Raw genomic sequence first — 21,231 nt, 5'->3', positions numbered from 1 at the left:
AACAGATTCAAAAATAAAAGGCATATCGAAAATTGCATGGTTTTCTTTCATCGTAAACATGGTTAAATAGGACAATTTGTACTATAGAAAATGTAGGCACATGTTGACAAGGGTGAGTCCTGAAGGCAAAGCAATCAATTAAGTAATCAGGTTAGTTGGATTTGAGGAACTGCCTCGCACTGGTCCGGGTCAAAGAGCTTCCTTAATCGGCTGACAGCGAGGCTTTGTGGAGCCAGGATGCACGTCTTTGTGTTGAGACAACAACATGACAACATGATAGTTTTTAAATTGTTTCTTTGTCATTTCAACATTGCCAAGTGCTTTATTTCAAAAACAATTGTATGAGAACCGTGTGTGGCCGTTTAAAATCCAAACCCTGAAAAAGTAGTTCTTGCCTCAGAGTGTATCCCCCCATTTCTTCCCCCACTAGCAATATGAACCTTCCCCGGAGCAGTGGATCTCCACGTTTTTTGCTTTCTTAGATCCTCTTTTTTTTTTCTTTTTTTTTTTGCTCTCAAGCATCCAGCCGGCAACCCCTTGACTCTGTTTCCAAGCAAACTAGGAGAGAACAAGTGCCAGGCAGGGGGCTTGGGCAGAAGGGAAGAGAGACAAGGCCACTTCTGTTACTGACACAAACATGGCTCAAAGCCAACACCAGTACTATGTTTGTACTCCCTCATTCTCTACCTCCCAAGGAGTAATTTACCCTCCTCCCACCCAGCCCCCTTCCTTTTTCCCATCCAAGTCTGTCCTTTCCCTGCACTCTCAATTGACACTGCTATTTTGGCTGAAAATGGTTGTGGTTTTGCAGAAGAAGTGGTGTTTTTTCCCCACGCTGGTCTGTTTGACTCAGCAGGGTGGAAGCTCACGCAGTTAAAGTGGTTTTATTCACCTCCTTGTTGATGCTTTTATATCTGTGGTGTTTGGGATGAAATCTCGCACCCAACATGATTCATTCATTGGTTATTTATTCACTAATTGATCTTTTTTTTGCTAAAAGAAGAAGCAGAACCAGCAAGTTTTTTTTAGTGGTGTAACAGAAGAAAGGCATAACCGAGGCATCCTGATTAGCACTGCACTTTAGCCATTCCCAACTTCTCTGCATGACAAGTCCCATACAGAGCTGTTTAGGCATGCACTGCATGTGTGTGTGTTTCACTTGGCATGCCAACTAACAGCTGCTTCACCACCTCCTCCTCTCATCCCTGCTGGACTACGTTGCAAGAGTCTTTCAGTAATTGCTTCAGTAAACCAGCTTGGAACAAGCGAGGAGACATAAATCTTTGGATTGGCGACACACAAAAAAAAACAACAACCGCATTCCTATATTTAACACAAATATAAAACTGGAAGTCAGGCATATATACAACTAGATCTTTAAAAAAAAAATGCAAGTGAGATTGAGTCTGGCTCAATTGCCCCAAGGGGGTGAGCAAAGCGTTGACAGGAAAAATGGGGTTGGGTGTGCGGGTATACGGTATTTTAAGGCCCAGCACTGACACAAATCCCCTCGGCACAGACGAGGCAGTGGCAGCTCCCAGGGTCATGTCGGCATTGCAACGGGCCAAACCCTCCCAGGCACTAGCATGCTGATACTTCCAAATGTCATCTCTAAAACGCTGGAGAAGTTTATTGCTCTTGAAACACTGCCCAGAATGCCTCGGCTTCTCCTGCAGGGCAGAGGGAACACAGGGAGGGGGTGCGAAGTGGTGGTGGGGGGTTACAAGTGAATAGCTAAGACCCTCAATTGTCCAACAATTGAGCAGCAGGTATTCCCAGAGGAGAACTCCAGCTGTTCGTTTAAGGATTACTAAGCAAAGCAAACCTGTTGACGTCAGATTATATTAGCCAGTATATATATATTCCTACAATAGCCACATAAGCAACTCTGTAGATGTAAAAGCCATTTCTAACTATAGAATCTTGTCAGAAAGAGTTTTTTATATAAAAGGCAGCTCTCTGTTCTCAGTGTGACCTTGCTTTAGAGAGTGTGTGAGTGAATATTGTTGCTAGACTGCCAGCCCGGCATCGGGAAAGTAAGCTCTGATGTTGAAATAAACTGCTTTGACTCACTAAGTGAGGGTTGAACAACAGTCTCATTTGGAAGTCTTCCTCTGCTGTTTGCTGACTTAAAAGCAATGACTCAACTGTTTTGTTTTTTTAACTGTTTTTCCAAGAGTTTACTGCTTTCTTCCTCCATTCACAAAATCTGTTTTTCAAGCAGATCACTCCTTAAATGTTAATGGCATGCCTCGGAGACGTGTCGTTCTTGCGGTATATGTCATCGGATATCGTGTTTGCAATATAGATGTCAGCCAGAGACTGAGTAATGCACATCGTGCAGGACTCTGCCTAATCTCAGCACAATCTTCTTTCTGGAAAAACACCACCACAGGGTCTGTTTTAAAAGATACTATTTAAAGAGACAGCTCAATGTATCCTTACAAAATTCTATGCTAAATAAATGTTCAAAGAGTTGTCAAATATTTATACTGCAGTCAGAACAAATATGGCAGCTGTTGGAGATCCACAGGCTCAATAAGAGTAAACATGTTCTGATGTTTCTCTGTCAAGAAACTGCTGCATGCAGCTGATAATGCTGCAGAGATGTGGAAAGAATATTAATGCTCTTTTCTTCCCTCTCAGTGGCATAAGAATTGACCTTCTCCCCAGTTCTTATTCTTGTCAGTGAGGGAGTGACTCCGCCACTATCACCTCTTATAAACCAGACGGTTTTGAATTTGCCGTTCTTGAAATAGACTTCTGAGATGTTGTATATGTATCTGGATCTTATCAAGAACTTTATCGCGAGTCTTCTTTTTATCCTCAGCTGTTCAAATATGGCCTTGGTTTTTGAACAGGATGTGTATCTGTCAAGAGTACACCGACTAGAGCCTCTAAAACAAACGGCATATTGGCAGCCACAATTTATTAGGCTGTGAAAAAAATCCAGTATTACTCTGTAAAACGTAGAGCTACAAAGTGAAGGAGATTAAGTGGTCGGTAAATTAACATAAACCCGACTGCTTCAATGCCTTTTATTGATCAAGAAGCAATGTTGCTCCAAACATGCAGTAAAATTAGAAACTAAAAATATATTAAGCCTGTTTAATGAGACTTTAACCAAAGGAAAAATTTTAGTTACTATTATATAATATATATTAATTGTTTAGAAACTTATCTCGACAACCAGGGCAAAGATAGAAATGAATACAGTCTTGCATTTAAAAAATACATGTTTTGCAGCTCATTTTATCAAAGTCTTTATTCATTACTTAAATGCTTGTCCTGTCATCGACATAATAACTGTTTTCTGTCGAGCGATACAACACACTTGTCATCGGTATACCTAATCTCATAACGCTGCCTCGTATCGCTTTGATTTTGTTCAGTTAATCAAAGTTAATTTACGAACACGACATGGTCCCAGAAAATTAGTTCCTTCAGCTTTAATCACACCAAGCTTTTTTACAAGTCGGAAAATAAACAAATAGTCTATTTTCTTGGGCAAAAGGAGCACTAAAAGTTTTAATCGGATCAGCCAGTCAATTAAAACCGTCGCTTAGGCCTTTTTTCGAACATGGCTGGATTAAATCAATGAAATGCCTGTATAACCCAAATGTGCAACTGCCCACCGGGTATTGCATGAATGATCTTTTCAGCTCAGACTGGACACGGCACCACAGAGTGATTCAGACAAATTAGAACTCAATCCTATTTTAGCAGTCCAGTCTGGCAGCGCCATTCGAGAAATTGGAGGACCTGGACCCAATGTGAGTCCTCTGATATATATATATATATATATATATATATATATATATGAACAAATTCTATTTCCAATTTGGCAAAAAAACAAACAACAACACTAATACTGTGTAGAGCAACTGGGTTTCTCACACTTAAAAATGAGTAGTTGTACTGAATCTAGACGAGGGCTAAACAAGTTCTACACCCGTCTTAACTGCCTTATATACCACGACATTGGAAGATCGATCACAAAATGGTCACAGAGGTTTTGAATGACTACAATATTCCACACATTTTCACTTGCATTTAAGCAAGCACTTGCATCTTAGAATAATCTCAGTCGGTGGAACATGGGTCAGCTCTGTGGGCGGAATTTGTAATACTTTTTATAATGTTGATTCAAGTGCTTTACAATTCTGCAAGGAACCGTTGATCTGTTGTATGCATTTGACATTTCTGTGACTCGAATAATAATCCAAAAAAAAGGAAGTCCTCCTCCGACTGTTTGTCTGCCCTTTCGAGTGTGCGTTTGAAGATATGTTTTATCTTAACTTGAAATTCTGGTGTCAAATTAACTCGGAGGTGCGTCGCTTCAACCGGCACGAGAGAAGAAACGGTGGTAAAATGGAGCCTCGGAAACATGCTCAGACACTTGAATGCACAAACGCCTCATTTGTCAGTGTTACAGTCATTGCTCATGGCAGCAGCTGGCTATCTTTTATCTTCTTCCTGTAATGAACACTGACATTTTTACCCTCATTGTTCTCACTTTCTTGTCAACATGCAGCCTTGACGGCTTCATTGCACAGAAAGGGTGAGCGGGGGAACAAAAAGCAGTTTTTTTTTCAAGCAGGATATTTCAATAATTACATTAACTCGGCGGATATCTCTCTCTGTATCCGAGACGCTACTTTGTGATTCAAACAGGAGCCGGTCAAGTCCAAATGGCTCCATTCACTTTGAGATTAGCGAGAGCAGACATATAGTGTCATGCTGAATTATCACACAAAAGTGATTTCTCCTTTCAAAGACAACAAAAAGCCCTTTGACAAGGTCACTGAGTGAAAATACCATTAACCCCACTGAATTCCAGTTAAGTCTGAGCGGAGCACAGGTCAAGCAGTGAGCCCATGGCCCTCGCTGGCAGCTGAGGAGATATTGTGGCCCGAACCGATAAGGAGGGAGGACGCTTCGCCGTTGTTGCCCAATCTTCGGCTCATACTTCCTTTCAAAACCACTGGCGTGTTCAATTGAACCCTCGTAGAGTAGGGTGTGGGTCGGGTGTGCAGGCAGCCATTTGTTGTGTGACGGCACAGAAAGGAAATGGGCGGTAAAATTACCAGCCAATTCTTCTCATTAATGCAGGCTTCACTCAGCTGTCCTGAATGACCCTAATAAGCCTGACACAAAAGTGGTTAAAGGCTGGGGGAGGGTGCCAGGGAATTGGGTTTGCTCCAAATTATTCCGACCCTTTCCCTTCACCCTTCGACAACCCTCCCTCGGAAAGCAAATCCCAGATGAGCCACAGTTTCAAAGATCAAGTTTTATTTTCTGATCTTTGAACCCCTCCATGTTTATTCTCCAGAAACAAATCCAGTGAGTAAATGGAGATCACAGAGGCGCTGATATGCAACTCCCAGCGTGCAAACACATGATCTCACACTGAAAGTTATCTGTTTCTTCTGAAATGTGTTTATTATTGTAGGCTTTTTTTTTTTTTCCTGGATCGGGAGAACTTTGTGTTTGTCAAGCACACTGTGTTTCTGCCAGGCAAGAAAACATCTGTGTCCTCTTATAGTGCTTCATAGTAACATCATCAGTGTGTTATTTATGGAATAAATGTTCCTATTAATATGATGTTGTAACTGCTCCTCTATTGAAAACACAACCGAGACTTAATGAGATGATGAAGCCAAACAATTTAAAAGGCAAATTAATGAATACAAGTCTTCAAGTTGTGTTAAATATTTATGCATTTTAACAATAAAAAAATGGTTTGCTACAAATAAACAAAATTTAGAGCGATATAAACAACATCTCAATAATGATGTAAAAAAGTGGCAGGTTTTTAAACAGAATGTCTTCCTTATTCTAAAACAAACTGAATATGTTATTTGAGGAGTACTTTCACACTATCTACTAAATGTGCTTCTTTCCTTCAAATTTACGAATCACTCATCCAGAGACAGATGGACCAAAATGAAAAGGGAAATAAAGAAGAAACTGTAATAGTTTTTTCTCTCCAGCTGTAAGGATGTTCTACATAAAGCCTTAAGTGTAGAGCTCATCACTATTTTATAGGTATCCTGAGAAAGTACCGCAGGGCCGCGAGCCAAGCTTGGAGGCAGATGTCTGTTGGAGACGATGACAGAGCTGCATCGCTCCTGCATTAGCGGTCGTCCAGAGCCAAACCAATATTAGTGTGTGATGAACAACTCCACCAGCTCGCTTTAATAGAAATCCCACTTCAAGATTGTTATTTATTGTGTACTTGTGCTTGGTCCTATTTTAAGATTATGTGATGGAAATGGATTTGTGTTTGAACACGGGCCAGTATTGCTCATTGGCAGTGTCAATCCACAGGGTTTTGTTTCTAACTGTTGCATGTTCCCATGTCTGTTCAGCCAGATAGCATTTTTTATTTAAAGATTTATAATGTTATGTTTTCATTGAAATAGTACCAATGATATTGTGTTTATATTTCATTTTTTCTCGTTATGTAACAACTTTTCTTGTAGCGTTTTATGATACATATAGTGTTATATATGTGTAATTAATTAATTTACATCAACAATTTTCCGCTTTATTTGTAGTAAGTAAGTATTTTTTATTTGTATAGCGCTTTTCCAGACCAGGGTCACAAAGCGCTTAAACAATCAAAACAATATTCAATAAAGTATATACTTTAAAGGTCAATTTGTAGCTTATATTGTCTGTTATTTACCAAAAAACTTTATTTATTTGTGGCTCTTTACTTTATTTAAAATACGACTTCAGTTACAGCTTCCCATCTCCTTGACATAAAGAGTGACATCTGCCTTTGAGTTTCAGCAGGTTTTTAACAAACCCAAATAATTTTTTTTATTTGCTGACCACAGTTAAGTTTATATGCAAGCTGTGTCAAATCTTGCTGAACTCGACTAAATAGTGCACGGAAGTGTGGAAACAATGGTCCACACAAAAGCATTTGTTATAAATATTCAGACCTCAAGCAACAATACATAACATTTTGATGTTGTTTTTTTTGTAATCATGGGTTTAATGTTGAACACTGAACAGTATTGACTCTCATATTATTTAAACAAGGTTCTTAACTGCATAACATTGTCTGTATGACCCGCCCAGAGATCTGTGAAGGTCCACGTGACCAACCAAACCACTTTACTGCCTGGTACTCTGAACTCTTCTGTGATGCAATGAGTAATCTTTTATCCAAGCGCAGTACATTAAATGGTCATTAAAAGAAGTCATAAAATGAAACTTGTATTTAAAAAAAAAACCCAAACCATTCAGCAAGATTCTAAGTAATATTTCAACTGTTATTCCACGTATTGTATTACAAACTACACTTTTATTCTCATTACTTGTGACAGGAGCTCGTTTTACTTTCCCTCAATCCTTTTCTAACCAAAGGATCAAGAATGTGGCGAACACTGCACACGAAGAAAGGCTGGTCATTCATTCACCACGTTGATTTACATCCTGCCACAGCCAGCTGCCAGAGCCATTTTGTGCTGGAGTGTTTGGAGAGCCGGGGGGGCGGGTGGGGGGGCGGTCTGTGGAAAGGCCTGGTTTGTTTAATGTGATGAAAATCTCAACTTGACGATTATCGGTGGATGTGTACGCCATGATAATTGACACCTCCAGTTGACGACACTTTTTGTTTCCTGGACTTGGATCGGAGAAGAAGTCTTGAGGTTCTTGAGAACATACACACACTTGCTGCCTCGTGCCACGGGCGAGAGAAGAAGATGAGGTTTGAACTCTGACCAGTGTGGGGGAGTAAAAGACGTTGTAAGTTGCGGCTGGTTATACCATTGAAGAGAGGAAATGAGGGCTAGGGTGAAGGAGAGATGGAAAACGGGGTGAGCTAGAGCGAGCTTTTCCTAAACTAATAAAATACTCCGAGGGGTGGAAGCTGCCAGCCAGCATTCCTGTGCCATTAGATAAGTTAGCAGACTGCAGCCTCCAGTTTCTCTGCAGTGCTGAAGTGGCAGGCTGAGGTCAATATCACAGCGAGAGGAGAGAGAGCGAGCGAGAGAGATGTCAGGCGTGTAGTGGCCACTAGCTGCTATTTTGTCTTCTTCCCAAAATAAACTATAATCAGAATAAAAAATAATAAATACTGCCTTGTACTTCCAAAAAAGAACAGTTTTTCAGCAGATAAAATTGCTTGCTCTGACAAACTATTAATCACTTTCATTTTAGACAGTTATTTACTTTCATAATCTGTACTTGCTCACCATGAAAAATGGATACAAAAACGGATAGTTAAAACTCAACAGGCACAACTCTGGAATGTACAAATGGTTAACTTAGCAACTGAAAGAATAAGTCTGTACATATAGTGTCATTTAGGAGAGACAAAGGTGTTTTCAAGCGTCACATGAACGTGTTGTGAAGCTAAACAATAGATGGGTAAATTCATTTTAAAAACTCATCACGGTTTTGTTTTCTGTCGTAATGAAACGGTCATAAATAAATGAATCGCAGAGTGAGACCACAAACCATAACATTGGCAGCGTCTTATGTTGTCCATTGCTGGAATCAGTATCCATCCTTCATGACAGAATGGTTTAGTCGTTTAAATATTGTTTGAATACATGTCTGATCCAAGTTTACCAGCTTTATTTTCTAGTCCTTGGCCCTCCTTTAATGAACAATTGGGCTGTTTTCGATTTTTAAACTCATTAGATATTTTAAGGTATTATTATGTATTATTTTAAACATTAATAGCCAATAATTTCCCCCTTGTTTTGAGGCATTTATGTTGTACTTTTCAGCTTGGCCTGATGACCCCAGATATGTTTGTAGAATTTAGGGCCTGGACTTTAGCTGAGACAGCACTTAACAGTTGCATACCTTTGCTTTATCTTGATTTTATGGTCTAAAGTTTACCTTCATTTGTATTAAATATAAGTGAGTAAGTAAATTATATTTGTAGAGCGCTTTTCCAAACCAGGGTCACAAAGCGCTTAAACAATCAAATCAAAACTCAATAAAATATATATATGCTATGTTGTTAAAACAAAAAGTAATCATAAGAAAAAAGAGAATCTGTGGAAAAGGATTACTCTTAATAAGTATTGCTTGATTACTTTTCAGAGTCAAAGTAATAAAATGGTATTCAATTCCACTTGAAGGTTAGAGCACATGGCTGCTGGCTCATTCATGGAGCGGCACTGAGGTGCATGGGGATGCTGGACGGGGAACGCCTGGGAAGGTAATCAATGTTGCCCCTCAGGGAAAGTCTTCAATCATCCGGTTTGGAAAATATGTCTATGTAGAGGAAATCTCCTAAATTAAAAATAAAAATGAATGTCTCGTATCCCTCTAGGGCAGGATTAGGTCATTCCAGGTATGGCTGGTGTTTGGGGAAGCAGCTGGTGTTGACTATGTTTCTGTGTAATCCCTGTGGCCCCACTTACCGAGCAACAGTCTCGGAGCAAATTTTGAACTTCCTGCCTGTAAGCTTATATATTTCAGTGTTTCTACAGATTCATTTCAAAGCTCCCACGAGCTGCTTGTTGGTCCACTCGTAAAAGTTCAATGTTATTTCTTCTTACACAGCGCTGTGTCTTCATTATCTTTTAAATAAATGATTAAGTGACATATTGATGACTTGCAAACAGTTTCAAGATGAAGAGTATCGCGTTACCCCGCTTTGAAAACACTCGACAGAGTTGTACGACCTGCTGGAACCAAGTTTAGATTTAAAGTGCGGGATCAGGTGTCACAGTCACGATAGGTCAGACCGTGACTGCTTCCAAGTTCACACTATCCCAGTGGCAACACAGAAGCCTTTGCAGTATGACAGATTGCTTCAATACCTAGGAGGTCAAGCAGCTTTTCTTGTACACTACGCTCCAGTCTGTCAAACATAACTGGTCGCACTAAATTTGTTGTTGCAGGAACTCGTTCCTTCTGGCGATGCAGGAAACCGCAACAGTAGTTTACTACGTACCTGCCAGCATTTTGGCTGTTGAAATATGACGTGTAATATCCGACATGTGTTTTTCAAAGAGCCTTGTATGATTTACTTTAAGAGGAACATTTCCCTCCAGATGGTTACTTAGAATGAATGTCTGTCACGCCAAAGAGAATCAAAACTGACTGATTAAACATCCCATATTAAAGATTTCACAGGTTTTTATTGTCATGCAAGCCACATAAATTGTGGTCGTCATTTCTTTGTTTAATTATTTTCAAACTTGTTTTCAGGTATGCTGGTGGTGAACGTCACCTGGAGAAACAAGACATATGTGGGAACGCTACTGGACTGCACGCGTCATGACTGGGCACCACCCAGGTAAATAAAAATGAGTGACTTTATACTTAAATACGATTGTTACATACTTTTTTCTGAATAGAATTGGGTAAAAAAGCATCTTTCAATAACATTATGTTTCCATTTGAACTGTTTTAAATCACTAACATCATGTTGAACGTTAGAAAATGATCTATAATTTAAACGCACATGTCTCATTATAAGTAACGGTTTAAAGTATGCTAATGCATCACAGTCGGTCCCAGTAACTGAGGAAAGCTGGGCTCTTATTCACAAGCCCTGAAGTTTGCAGTGCGACTACATTAAGGACACACCATGAATAATTCAAGCAGCTTTGAAAGAACAGACTGCATATAAACCTGCTCTTGTAATGGGTTTGAATTCCTTCGGATGTATTCACATCCCTTGGAAATAGTTTGGAGAGGCATGCAGAGGAAGCCGTGAGTCATACTATCCTGATGTTTCTCATTGTCATATACTGCACTGATATAGAGGCGAAAGACCGTACAGCTATTTTTAAGTGTTGACTGATGGTGTGCATTGATGTCGGAGCAGCGGAATGTTTTTGATTATTTGTTGTGGAAGGTTAATATTTTGTACTTGCAACAAACATCAGTTCTAATACTGAGGGGAAAAACTGATTTTGACAGTGAAAAATGTCTGATTCAGTGTATTGTTGGATAGTTGGAGACATTTTGAGAGTTCCATATTTTCATTGTGTTTTATATACAAATTAATTTTTAATTTACAAGACAAAATGTAACCCTCTTGTTATAAAAGCCGCAAATGAATCCAACAAATATTATAAAAAAGGTTTGTTTAAAGGTTGCAAAGGTACCTTAACCATTGGTGTAATTTGCCCACATGCATATCTGTTGGTGACAACATTTGAAAACTGACTTTATTACTAACAGATGTGATAATATCTCGGCCAACAGGTTTTGTGAGTCGCCCACCAGTGACCTGGAGATGAGAAACGGCCGTGGCAGAGGGAAGAGAATGCGACCAAACAGCAACACGCCCATCAACGAGAACAGCAACTCGTCGGACAACAAAGGCGCCGCCAACAGTAAGACGCGCGGCGCTGCAAACAACAAGGGTCGTAGGGGCAGCCAGACGCCATCAGAGCGACGCACTCCACCCAACAGCAACACGGAGGACATCAAGGCGAGTCCCTCGTCGACTGGAAAACGTAAGACCAAACCAACCTCGGACATGGAACCCAATTCCAGCTCGGAGGACACCAAAGGCAACAAACGCATGCGTACAAACTCAAACAGCACAGGAGTCGGGCCAACTGGTCTCCCCATTCCTGCTTTTAAGACTGAGCCACATCCTATTCCGATCGATCGCACTTGCCCCTCGCCCGTTCTCATTGACTGTCCACACCCCAACTGCAACAAGAAGTACAAGCACATCAACGGCCTCAAGTACCACCAAGCTCGAGCCCACAATGATGAAGACGTGAAGCTGGAGGCAGACACTGAGAGCGAATACGGCGAGGACTCGTCTCTTCACCCTGATTCTGGGAACTGCAATGGAGCTTCTATTTCTCAGAAAGGTTCCATGTCTCCTGCACGTTCAGTCACTCCCAAAGGTAGGAACTTTGATGCTCAGAGTCCTTCCCCATCCCCGGGAAAGTTTGGCAAGCAGAGCAAAAAGAAAGCTGCTGAGACTGAGGTAGATGCAGCAGCTGCACCGATGGACGGTTGTGAAGATGGACCCTGCCTCACTGATGAGGCCAGTAATGACGGCGTTGACGAAAAGAGGGGCGCCGACAAGACAAAAAAGGCCAACTCTGTCTCAAAGGCTGATAAAATGGCTCAGAAAAACATGAAGTCACCGAGGCCTGTCGGGCCGGGGTCTGCAGCCCCCCAGCAGATGTACCCCTTTCCTCCTGGAAACCCGAATTCTTCCCCCGGAGCGACGCCTATCATACAAGGAGTTCCTAAAAGTCCTCAAATGAAAGGTACACAGCCTAAACCTCCGGCCAATGGTGAAACGGCTCCAAGTAGCTCTAAAGACAAGAAGAAGAAGGACAAGAAGAAAAAAGATGGCCCAAAGGAGAGTGATAGCCCGAAACCTCTGGGGAAAGGTGGGAAAATAGAGGAGGCGAAGGTCCCTTATCCTGAACCTCCTGATCTGGGGATGAAGGGGGAAGGGCTTTTGAACGGTTCCTCAGATCCTCATCAGAGTCGCTTGGCCAGCATGAAAGCTGAGGCCGATAAGATCTACAGCTTCACAGACAATGCACCGAGCCCGTCGATAGGTGTGGCCAGTCGGATCGATGGCACTGGAATGCCACAACCTCTAACACCACTTCACATGGCCAACCAAAACGGTGCTGACAACGTATCTGTTAAAACCAACAGCCCTGCCTATTCTGACATATCAGACGCCGGAGAGGACGGGGAAGGAAAACTGGATGGTGTCAAGGTCAGGACTGAAGACCAAGGCAGCAGGGAAGGGGTCAAGAAGGCCCTCTTTCCTAACCCGGCGCCCAACAAAGAGCCTCAATACTACCCTGGTTACGACGCTTACTATTCACCCACGTACGTTAACCCTAGTCCCGGGGGTCCCAGTCCAGCTACACCAGTGGTCGAAGGTGCTGCCAAGATTAAACGGGAAGAAGACCTGGAGCCGGTTGAGGAGAAAATCAAGGTAGAGGTCCTTGAGGACCGGAAACCTGATGTCAGTGTTCCAGTTCAGCAACACCAACAGCAGCAGCAGCAGCAGCAGCAGCAGCAGCAGCAGCAGCAGCAGCAGCCGTCAGTCATCCAACAGAGAGCAAACATGTACATGCAGCCTATGTACTACAACCAGTACGCCTATGTGCCGCCTTATGCTTACCACCCCGACCAAGCCTACCATAACCACTTAATGAACACGAATCCGGCGTATCGCCAACAGTACGAGGAGCGGCAGCGGCAGATGGTCGAGCAGCATCGTGCCGCTGAAAAGAAGTCGGAGGTGGTCACCAAGGACAGAGAGTCGTCCATGAAGGAGGACTGGAAACAAAAAGGCCCGATGCCACCCACTCTCACCAAAGCCCCGAGCCAGTCTGACCTTGGAAAGATCCAGCAACCCCCTAGCAAATTCAGAGACTCGCCATCGGAGCTTTCTAAATCCATAGGTGGCATAAAGGTGGAGGACCTTAAGAGCCCACAGGCCGAGGGGCTGAAGATGAAGCTCACTGAGGGGGCGCACCATGGAAAGGAAGACCAAAAGCAGGCACTGGAGCCCAGAAATCAGGCTGGTGTGGAGGCGACGGCGTGGTACCGGCAGGTAATAATCATTTCACACCTTCATTAACAGATCACAGCTAGCGGTGAGGTAATATCTGGCTGCAGCAGGATGTTGCACAGAACCATTCCTTCTGTGGAGCGTTGCATTACATCTTTTTTATTCTGTATTTTTACATAAGATGTAAATAAACTGAGATGACAGTTGGTTGTTTGGCTGATTCAATAAGTCAACAATGTGGAGTCATTGGTTTAGAAAATCACCAAACAATAGTACATGTAACAATTGTGGTTATTTAAATCATTATGAAGACATTAAAGTCAAGATTGATTAAAAAAATATATATATACAGTATATATATATATATATATTAATCTTTGTTGCTGTTCACTTATTTTCCGTGGATAATTCAATTGCTTTTGAAACTCGATGAGACAGCAGGCGGCTGTAGCGCTCTGGAACTCCCTTGCTCAACACATTAGCCGTGAGCAAGAACATGAGCTTTCAGAGCGTGGTCCCTCCTCAAATGATTTATGGATCCAGATGGTATTTTGAGGCACCACCAAACTTCTGTCACATGTTCCGCCACCATTGAATTGCCTCTTAGACCTCTTTTAATTCTACTTTGCTGACAGTCATTTTTATGACTACATTTTCCAGACGCACAAGGAAACTAAATTGCAAAACGGCTCATAATGGAGAAAATTGATTTAATCATCGGCTCAAAACTCGCATCCTGTTTTGTGTCTAAAATAAACTATGAATCTCCTATAATTATTATTAACATAAACTGGTGTTGGAATTCCCAGAAGCCCTTAGTTTCCATGGAAACCAGGCATAAGTTGTTTTTAACTCCCTGAATTGTGTAAATTAATAACAGACCTAAACATTATGTTGCCTTCTATGATATTTAATGACTTGTTCCTGCTCTTCAACTAGTTAGTTTGTTGTGAAACTACTATGTCTGTTAGTCTTAATAGATATTAGCTTGTAGCATTTGTGCCGAGGTAACTACTGTTGTTGTCGTCTCATGTTTCGTTTATTGTTTGACTCCAGCAGTACCCGGAGAGCCAGAAGTCCCAGGTGGAGGACGAGCACCAGCAGCAGCAGCCCCGGTGGAAGGAGGAGCGCGACAGGGAGCGGGAGCGGGACCGTAAACTAAAGGACGACCGGTCCAGACCCAAGGACTGTCAAAGCGTGCCCAAGGAGGACGGCGGCAAGGAAAGCTCTGATCCCAGGATATTGTCCGAGGAGCAGCACCGAGCTATGAGCAAAGACTCTCGTTTGAATCCACATTTGCAGTTTTCATCACCACTAGCACAGCACCAGGGCTACATGCCCTACATGCACGGTTACCCCTATGGACAAGGATACGACCCGAATCACCCCGGATACCGAGGCATGCCGTCGGTCATGATGCAAAACTACCCAGGTAACTTCGCCGTGCTGACTCGGATGATTGACGGCTCAAGTGTTGGCAGTAATAGTGTATCTGGCGATACGATATGTATCACGATACAGGGACAACAATACGTTATGTAGTGATAAATTGTGATACTGTAGGAACAAGGATACAGTTTTGTACTTGACTCTGGATTTGCAGAAGTTACAGACCACTTGACGTCGTAACTGCTTTCATTTGTTTTGAAACCAAAATATGTCCAAACATCCGCTTTAAAAGCGGCCGGAGTAAACTGTATCCTCTCGTCCTCAGTCAGCGCCTCTCATTGTTTCTTTACATGCGCTGGATGTAATCATAGTCATCTAGTGGCCGGAGGTTTAATTGCAACACAAAAATGAACAAATGCTGGAATGTTTGTTTATATTTTAATTAACAAATATGTTTATTTTAAAAAACACTTTATTGAACTGTAAACCATAACAGAACTATGGTTAAAAATAAATAATACATTTTAAATTATTCCTAATTTTTTTTATGATTAATAGAGTGCAGTTGAATATCAATACAGTATCATAAATATTTTCCAACACCCCTAGTTTTAATGTTTACGACTTACTGACAGTTTTGTTACTTTTGAGGAATAAACTTCATGTATTTCTGCATATTTTCAGTAGTTGAGTTCAACCACTCATATATACTAAAATCTCCTTCACAACTGATTTATGACCATCTCACTCTATCTCTTTTATGTGTGTCCACCATGTTGAAGGTACAATATGGACTAACGTGGCTCTTTCTCACCTCAGGTTCTTACTTACCCAGTGGATACCCATTCTCACCCTACGGTGCTAAAATCGCTGGAGGCGACGAAGGCAGCGACAAATCACGCGCGAGCCCGACCGTCACCAAAACGGCCACAGACTCTAAAGCTCTGGACATCCTCCATCAGCACGCCAGCCAATACAAAAGCAAGTCGCCGACCGTCGGCGACAAGCTGCCGCACGACCGGGAGCCCGAGCGAGGAGCGACCGGGGACAGGGACCGGGAACGAGAAAGGGACATGGAGCGACCACGCTCCTCGCCCTCACAGCGCATCATGCCCTCGCACCATCATCTGGGATACCCTCTGCTCTCAGGGCAGTACGACCTGTCCTATGCCACAGGTCAGTCTCCCAAGAACCGCTCGTCCTCACGTGTTGTTTAAAGGGTAACGTCTAGAGGTCTATGATCCTCCACTTCCTCTTGAGACCCGTCATGAGGGCGAGCTCCTCCTGCTGCGCTCGAGACTGTGTAACCTGTGAATAAGTCTGAGTCCAGCACCGTCTGCTGCTGTCCACAACGATAAGCCATGCAGCATTTAGGCCCCCGGCTCATCCTGCCTCAGCAGGTCTTCTGAGGACAGTACGATCTTAGTGTTGATCAGGCTCTCGTGCTTCCACGCTGCAGACTGAGGGACGGCTGCAGTCTGCACTGACACCTAGTGGTGATCAATGTGAACTGCCCCATGTTAGGTTTAAAAAAAATAAAAAAATAAATTATAATCAAAACCGGAAGGTAGCTATACTTGGTAATATGTATATCATTTATTTGTTTTGTATATCAAAATTTAAATTATTAATACTTAACTAGGTTAAATCCTACATAAATATATATACAGTACATATGCTATATACTTATATATGCTTTATATATATAAACGTGTGTGTCGCCTGTTTGCTTATATTAATATCGTATTTAGCTATTTTACAAAATAAAATAATATGCACATAATAAATATAATGTGGTATTATTTCTATTGTTATAATTTTATAATTTATAATTATACCAAAAATTATCTTGTATCTGTCCTACCTCAATTAGTGTCCCCAACATTGTTCTGTTATACTGTAATGTTATTATTACAGCGTATATTAAGATTGTTTATTTAGTTTAAATGTAGTTCAGACATAAGTTTGTTGCTTGTTCCTGTTTCTGTGAGAAATCTAAGTTGACAAACACATGGCTTTTGTTAACTTGTCTGATGGTTTTCTTTAGTTTGTGTTTTTGTCTTAAGAAGAATATTCTCTAGTTTTCAGGATAACGTGTTTCATTTTTTTTTCTTTAAAGGAGTTAAAGTTTAACTGAAATGCGACCTATATTGCGCTGTTGGCCTACACATTTGTATGCATTTTTTTGTTTAGGTGTCAAAGACTTCCATTTAAATAAAAGCTAGAGAGTTACAATGTGAGTTAGTGACTCATATTAACACCTTAAAAATTCACGATGATTCACCGTAGCACCTGAAGAAGAGCCATTTGCTGTCATATTTGTTCATTTCGATCACTGTCAATTATTGAAACGATGAACTAACGTCTGCTTCTGTCTCTGCAGGTAAACCCGACCGTCACACCTCGACCCTGCAAAGATTCATGTGACTGGCTCACGTGAGAAACTCATCTCCCCGTTGTTACAATTAGACATCAGTTGAATGGTGTATTTAATCTCTTTTTTTTTTTTTCTTTTTTTTTTCTTTGTTGTTCTGCCCAAATTTTAAGGCAGATTGTTTGTATGATTTCCCCCTTCCCTGGTAGATGACCCTCAATTTTTAAGCCCTGGACTGTAAGAGGACTCGCCCAGGTTCAAAGCCATCACTGTGCCCCGGCGCAGAGCAAACACCGACCCGCTGATTATCTAGTCTTTGCACTGTCAACACTTACAATGCAACAAGAGACTATTGGTCTGCCTGAGACGCTTTGTGTTGTTTATTTTCTTAATACATTGTTGGGTTGTTGTTTTTTTTTGTCGTACGCAAAGAGAAACTGGCAGGGGAACTTTGTGGGGTGGGGGGGGAGGGGAGTGAAACTAAATTAAAGACTGTCAACCAATCGTGATCTTGACTCATTGAAGCGACGGTGAAATCCTCCACTTGACAAACACGAGGCCGCTTCACTTCAGAGACTCCAGAGTCCGAGATCGGTCGACCTCCACCGTTCATCTCCATCCTCCTCTTGTGTTTTCAGGGATGACATGGCCATGTTTAACCAGGGACCGCTCACACCTCAACACACACACACACACACACACACACACACCCGTCACACTGTCCATCCTTCATCCTCCAGCACCTGCTGCTACATCAGCGAAGACACTTTTCCGCTTCACTTCCTATCTGGAAAAAAATGTGAACATTTTTTGCTGCTGTATTGTCCAGTATGAATCATTTACTGCCCCGGAGGATTTCAACAGCTTCACCTTTGGAACACAACAGTCCTCCGAGTTGATATTCATTTTGTTTTTCCCTCCTGGCACGGCTCTGGTCGCTCGCATATGTGGCTTCTTCATCATCATCCTCATCATCCTCATCATCATCCGTCTATCAGTTCTAAACTGAACCCCTTTTTTTTGTTTGTCGCTGCTGGTGATGGTCTGAGGGCGTTTTTTCAAATTCAACTGTTATCTCAAGTAATTGTTTCAGACACAAAAGATGTTTTTATCATTTGATCTGTATTTATGCTAATTTGGACTGATTGAAATTCTGTAATGAAAGACAAATATATATAAATAGAGATATATATATATATATATCGATGGTGTAAATATTCCTTCCAACTGAAGTCCCGCTTGACTTTAAATTATTTTGATTTTCAATCTCAGGGGTCGCAGGTGAACTAACGTTTATATATATACATATATATCAAGAGTCTAGATGAAGCTGGAGAGTAGAAACGTACGGTTCAAATATGAAGTCATCCTGCTATGCTGCAAACGTCATCATCCACACACACAACATTCGGGAGGAGTTCACGAGTTCACCACCGCTTTGAAGGTCGTCGTCGCCAGTCGTCTCGTCCCACGAGTTTTCTCTTTTCCCGTACTTCTCCAGACGAAGGGTGATGAAGTGAACGTGTTTGTGATTAATCTGTGAGGGTTATTAGGCAGCTGTGATGTTTTATCGGTGGTTTTTTAGTCCCAGCGGCATCTAGTTAAACACACGGTGGTTGTGACCTTTGTTCTCTCAGAGAGTAGTCATGTAGTGCAAAAGCGAAGCCCAGTTGAAATCATATAAATATATATATAAATATATATTCATGAAAAAAGTCATGTTTGCTATCGACATATTGGAAAGTGCTTGGCTCGATGTATTTGCGCAGGACTGTAATTGTTTTCTTTTGGTGAAGAGTATATTTATTGGCCGGCAGTTGTCTCAGTTGGTGCCTAGTTTTAAAACCTGTACAAGAAACAGGGACACCTGCTCGTTCGTCATCTCCTGACCCGCCGACCGTCACGCCAAGATGCCCCCCGTCCCACCTCCCCCTCAAGTACCCTAGCTGGTGCTCGCAAGGATGTTTACAGTGTCTTCATTTTCCTAATATTGTGAGATATTCAGAACTCACCCCCCCTACCCTCCTGCCCTCCCCCCTCCTGCTCCCCCCTCCCGTCAGGAGTTTGTGTAAAGTGTACATTATCATGGTTCTTTTTTATACAATACTCTGTAACTTGCCTTTGTAAATTTGGGCTGGAAAAAAATAAATCTTTTTATGAGACAATCTGTCCTGGCAACTGTGTTTCCTTTACTATTTCCTGTTTCCTTCTGATACGTACGTACGAAAGTTTTCATTCATAATCCAACTATTTTTTTTATTTTGAAATTGTGGCGTTGACTTAAGTGTGCTACTATTTCCTGTTTCCCTCTGAGAGTCGTACAGTTTGTTAACCTAATTTAACTTTGACATCAGCATCAAGACTCCATAAGAAAGTTTTCGTTCATAATCCAACTGTTTTTTTTTAATTTTGAAATTGTGGCGTTGATTTAAGGATCAAAAAACATTGTTTCCTGTTCCTGTGTTGCTCGTGTAAAAAAAACCTAGTTCTTTAAGGGCTACATGATAATGATATTACATAGGGGTGTCAAGGTTCTCAATTTTTTCTACATACACGGTCGAATCAGTTACATGCAGTTGCCGTATACTGTATAACCACTAGAGGGTTCTGTCTCAGTTTAAACACCACCTAATCCCATTATACTAAAGCCCTTCCTGTTGTTACCAGACACAAAATATGATTTATTATATATTTATTGTTGTAGAACCACTTCAAAATAAGTACCAAGTTATTCCCATAATAGATAAATAATTGAACTTAATTTACCTAATTATTTGGACAATAAGGTGAACTTAAAAATTAATCCTTGTGTTGTCTCTGGGTCAAGGTGAAAGACCTCCCTGGCTTCCATAAATACATGTGCACTCGACCCAGAGACCACGCAAGGGATACCACAAACGCATTTATTTTCGGGGCTCCGGGTCACCTTGACCCTGAGGTTACGCAAGGGATACCACAAACACATTTCTTTTCAGGGCTCCGGGTCACCTTGACCCTGAGGTAACACAAGGGATACCACAAACACATTTATTTTCAGGGCTCCGGGTCACCTTGACCCTGAGGTAACACAAGGGTTAAACATATTAGTTCTGGTTTAACATACCGACCTTGAACTACTTTTATGTCGAACACAAATCTGACAAAATGTTGATAAACAATGAGTCACTGTAGTATTACTCAACAGTTTTCCTAGTATTACTACACACGGCTTCATAGTACTATGCCTCACGGAGTAATACTATGAAGCTTCTCAATATATATTTTGCAAGTTAACATTATAAATCATGTAAAGAAAACGATAATGTATGAATACAATTGTTGTATTTTTATCTTTTAACAATCGTCATAGAAGCTCCCGAGTGGTCACTGTTGAAAACCTGAAAACTTTATTGACACCACAATCTCTCCGATCACATGACCAAAACACACACTTCTCATTGGTCTACAGTTATCATGTTACATCAGTTTATGTATATGTAACCATATACATGTGAAACCGTATAAACCCCTATTATCAGGTCACATGACAGGAAGGCTCTGCTCCTGGACAGGCCAATAGAACAGACACAGAGGTATTGAATCACTGTTTACGCCGGTCAAAGGTTACGGTCTCTACAAATGGTCGGAGGTCAAATGACATTTTCTCTCACACCAGGAGTGACATCACAGTGGAAGCTCTGAATGTTGAGAGGATCTCTGTCTGGTATTCCACATAATGGAAAGCAGCCCGACTGACCTAAGGGCTAAACAAACGCTGCCTGTTCTTAATTATGGAGGCAGATTCAGACTCGTGGATCAGAACTTGTTGCGCTGATATTTGATCTCCGTCCAAACTGCTCACTGGCGCCGACACAAGTGTTTGTAAACGCGACAGCGACGGAGCCAAAAACCGTAGAGGACGACCACACTTTTCAAAAGTCGACTTCAACGTTGATTTTCCCGGTTGATAAATGACCACATTAGACTCTGG

The 21,231-nt window shown here is 41.6% G+C and overlaps 1 protein-coding gene across 4 annotated transcripts in view; it reads left to right on the top strand.

Annotated features, from left to right (window-relative positions):
• The window catches only part of znf609b (zinc finger protein 609b), a 65,154-nt gene extending 45,726 nt beyond the window's left edge, over nucleotides 1-19,428 (top strand). For 2 of the 4 annotated variants that reach the window (XM_087794499.1, XM_087794502.1), the window contains 5 exons: nucleotides 10,189-10,276; nucleotides 11,194-13,540; nucleotides 14,555-14,930; nucleotides 15,707-16,063; nucleotides 17,271-19,428. In XM_087794499.1, the coding sequence (XP_087650625.1) occupies nucleotides 10,189-10,276; nucleotides 11,194-13,540; nucleotides 14,555-14,930; nucleotides 15,707-16,063; nucleotides 17,271-17,314 (3,212 nt within the window). In that variant the 3' untranslated portion in view covers nucleotides 17,315-19,428. The remainder of the gene's footprint in view (nucleotides 1-10,188; nucleotides 10,277-11,193; nucleotides 13,541-14,554; nucleotides 14,931-15,706; nucleotides 16,064-17,270) is intronic. The other 2 variants (XM_087794501.1, XM_087794500.1) reach the window with 2 other exon arrangements.
• Nucleotides 19,429-21,231: the final 1,803 nt, after the last annotated feature.

The sequence above is a fragment of the Callionymus lyra genome, chromosome 6 (assembly GCF_982586985.1).
Source record: "Callionymus lyra chromosome 6, fCalLyr1.hap1.1, whole genome shotgun sequence".
Taxonomy (NCBI): Eukaryota; Metazoa; Chordata; class Actinopteri; order Syngnathiformes; family Callionymidae; genus Callionymus; species Callionymus lyra.
The sequence above is the reverse complement of the archived record's forward strand: the minus strand, read 5'-3'. Positions and strand labels throughout refer to the sequence as shown.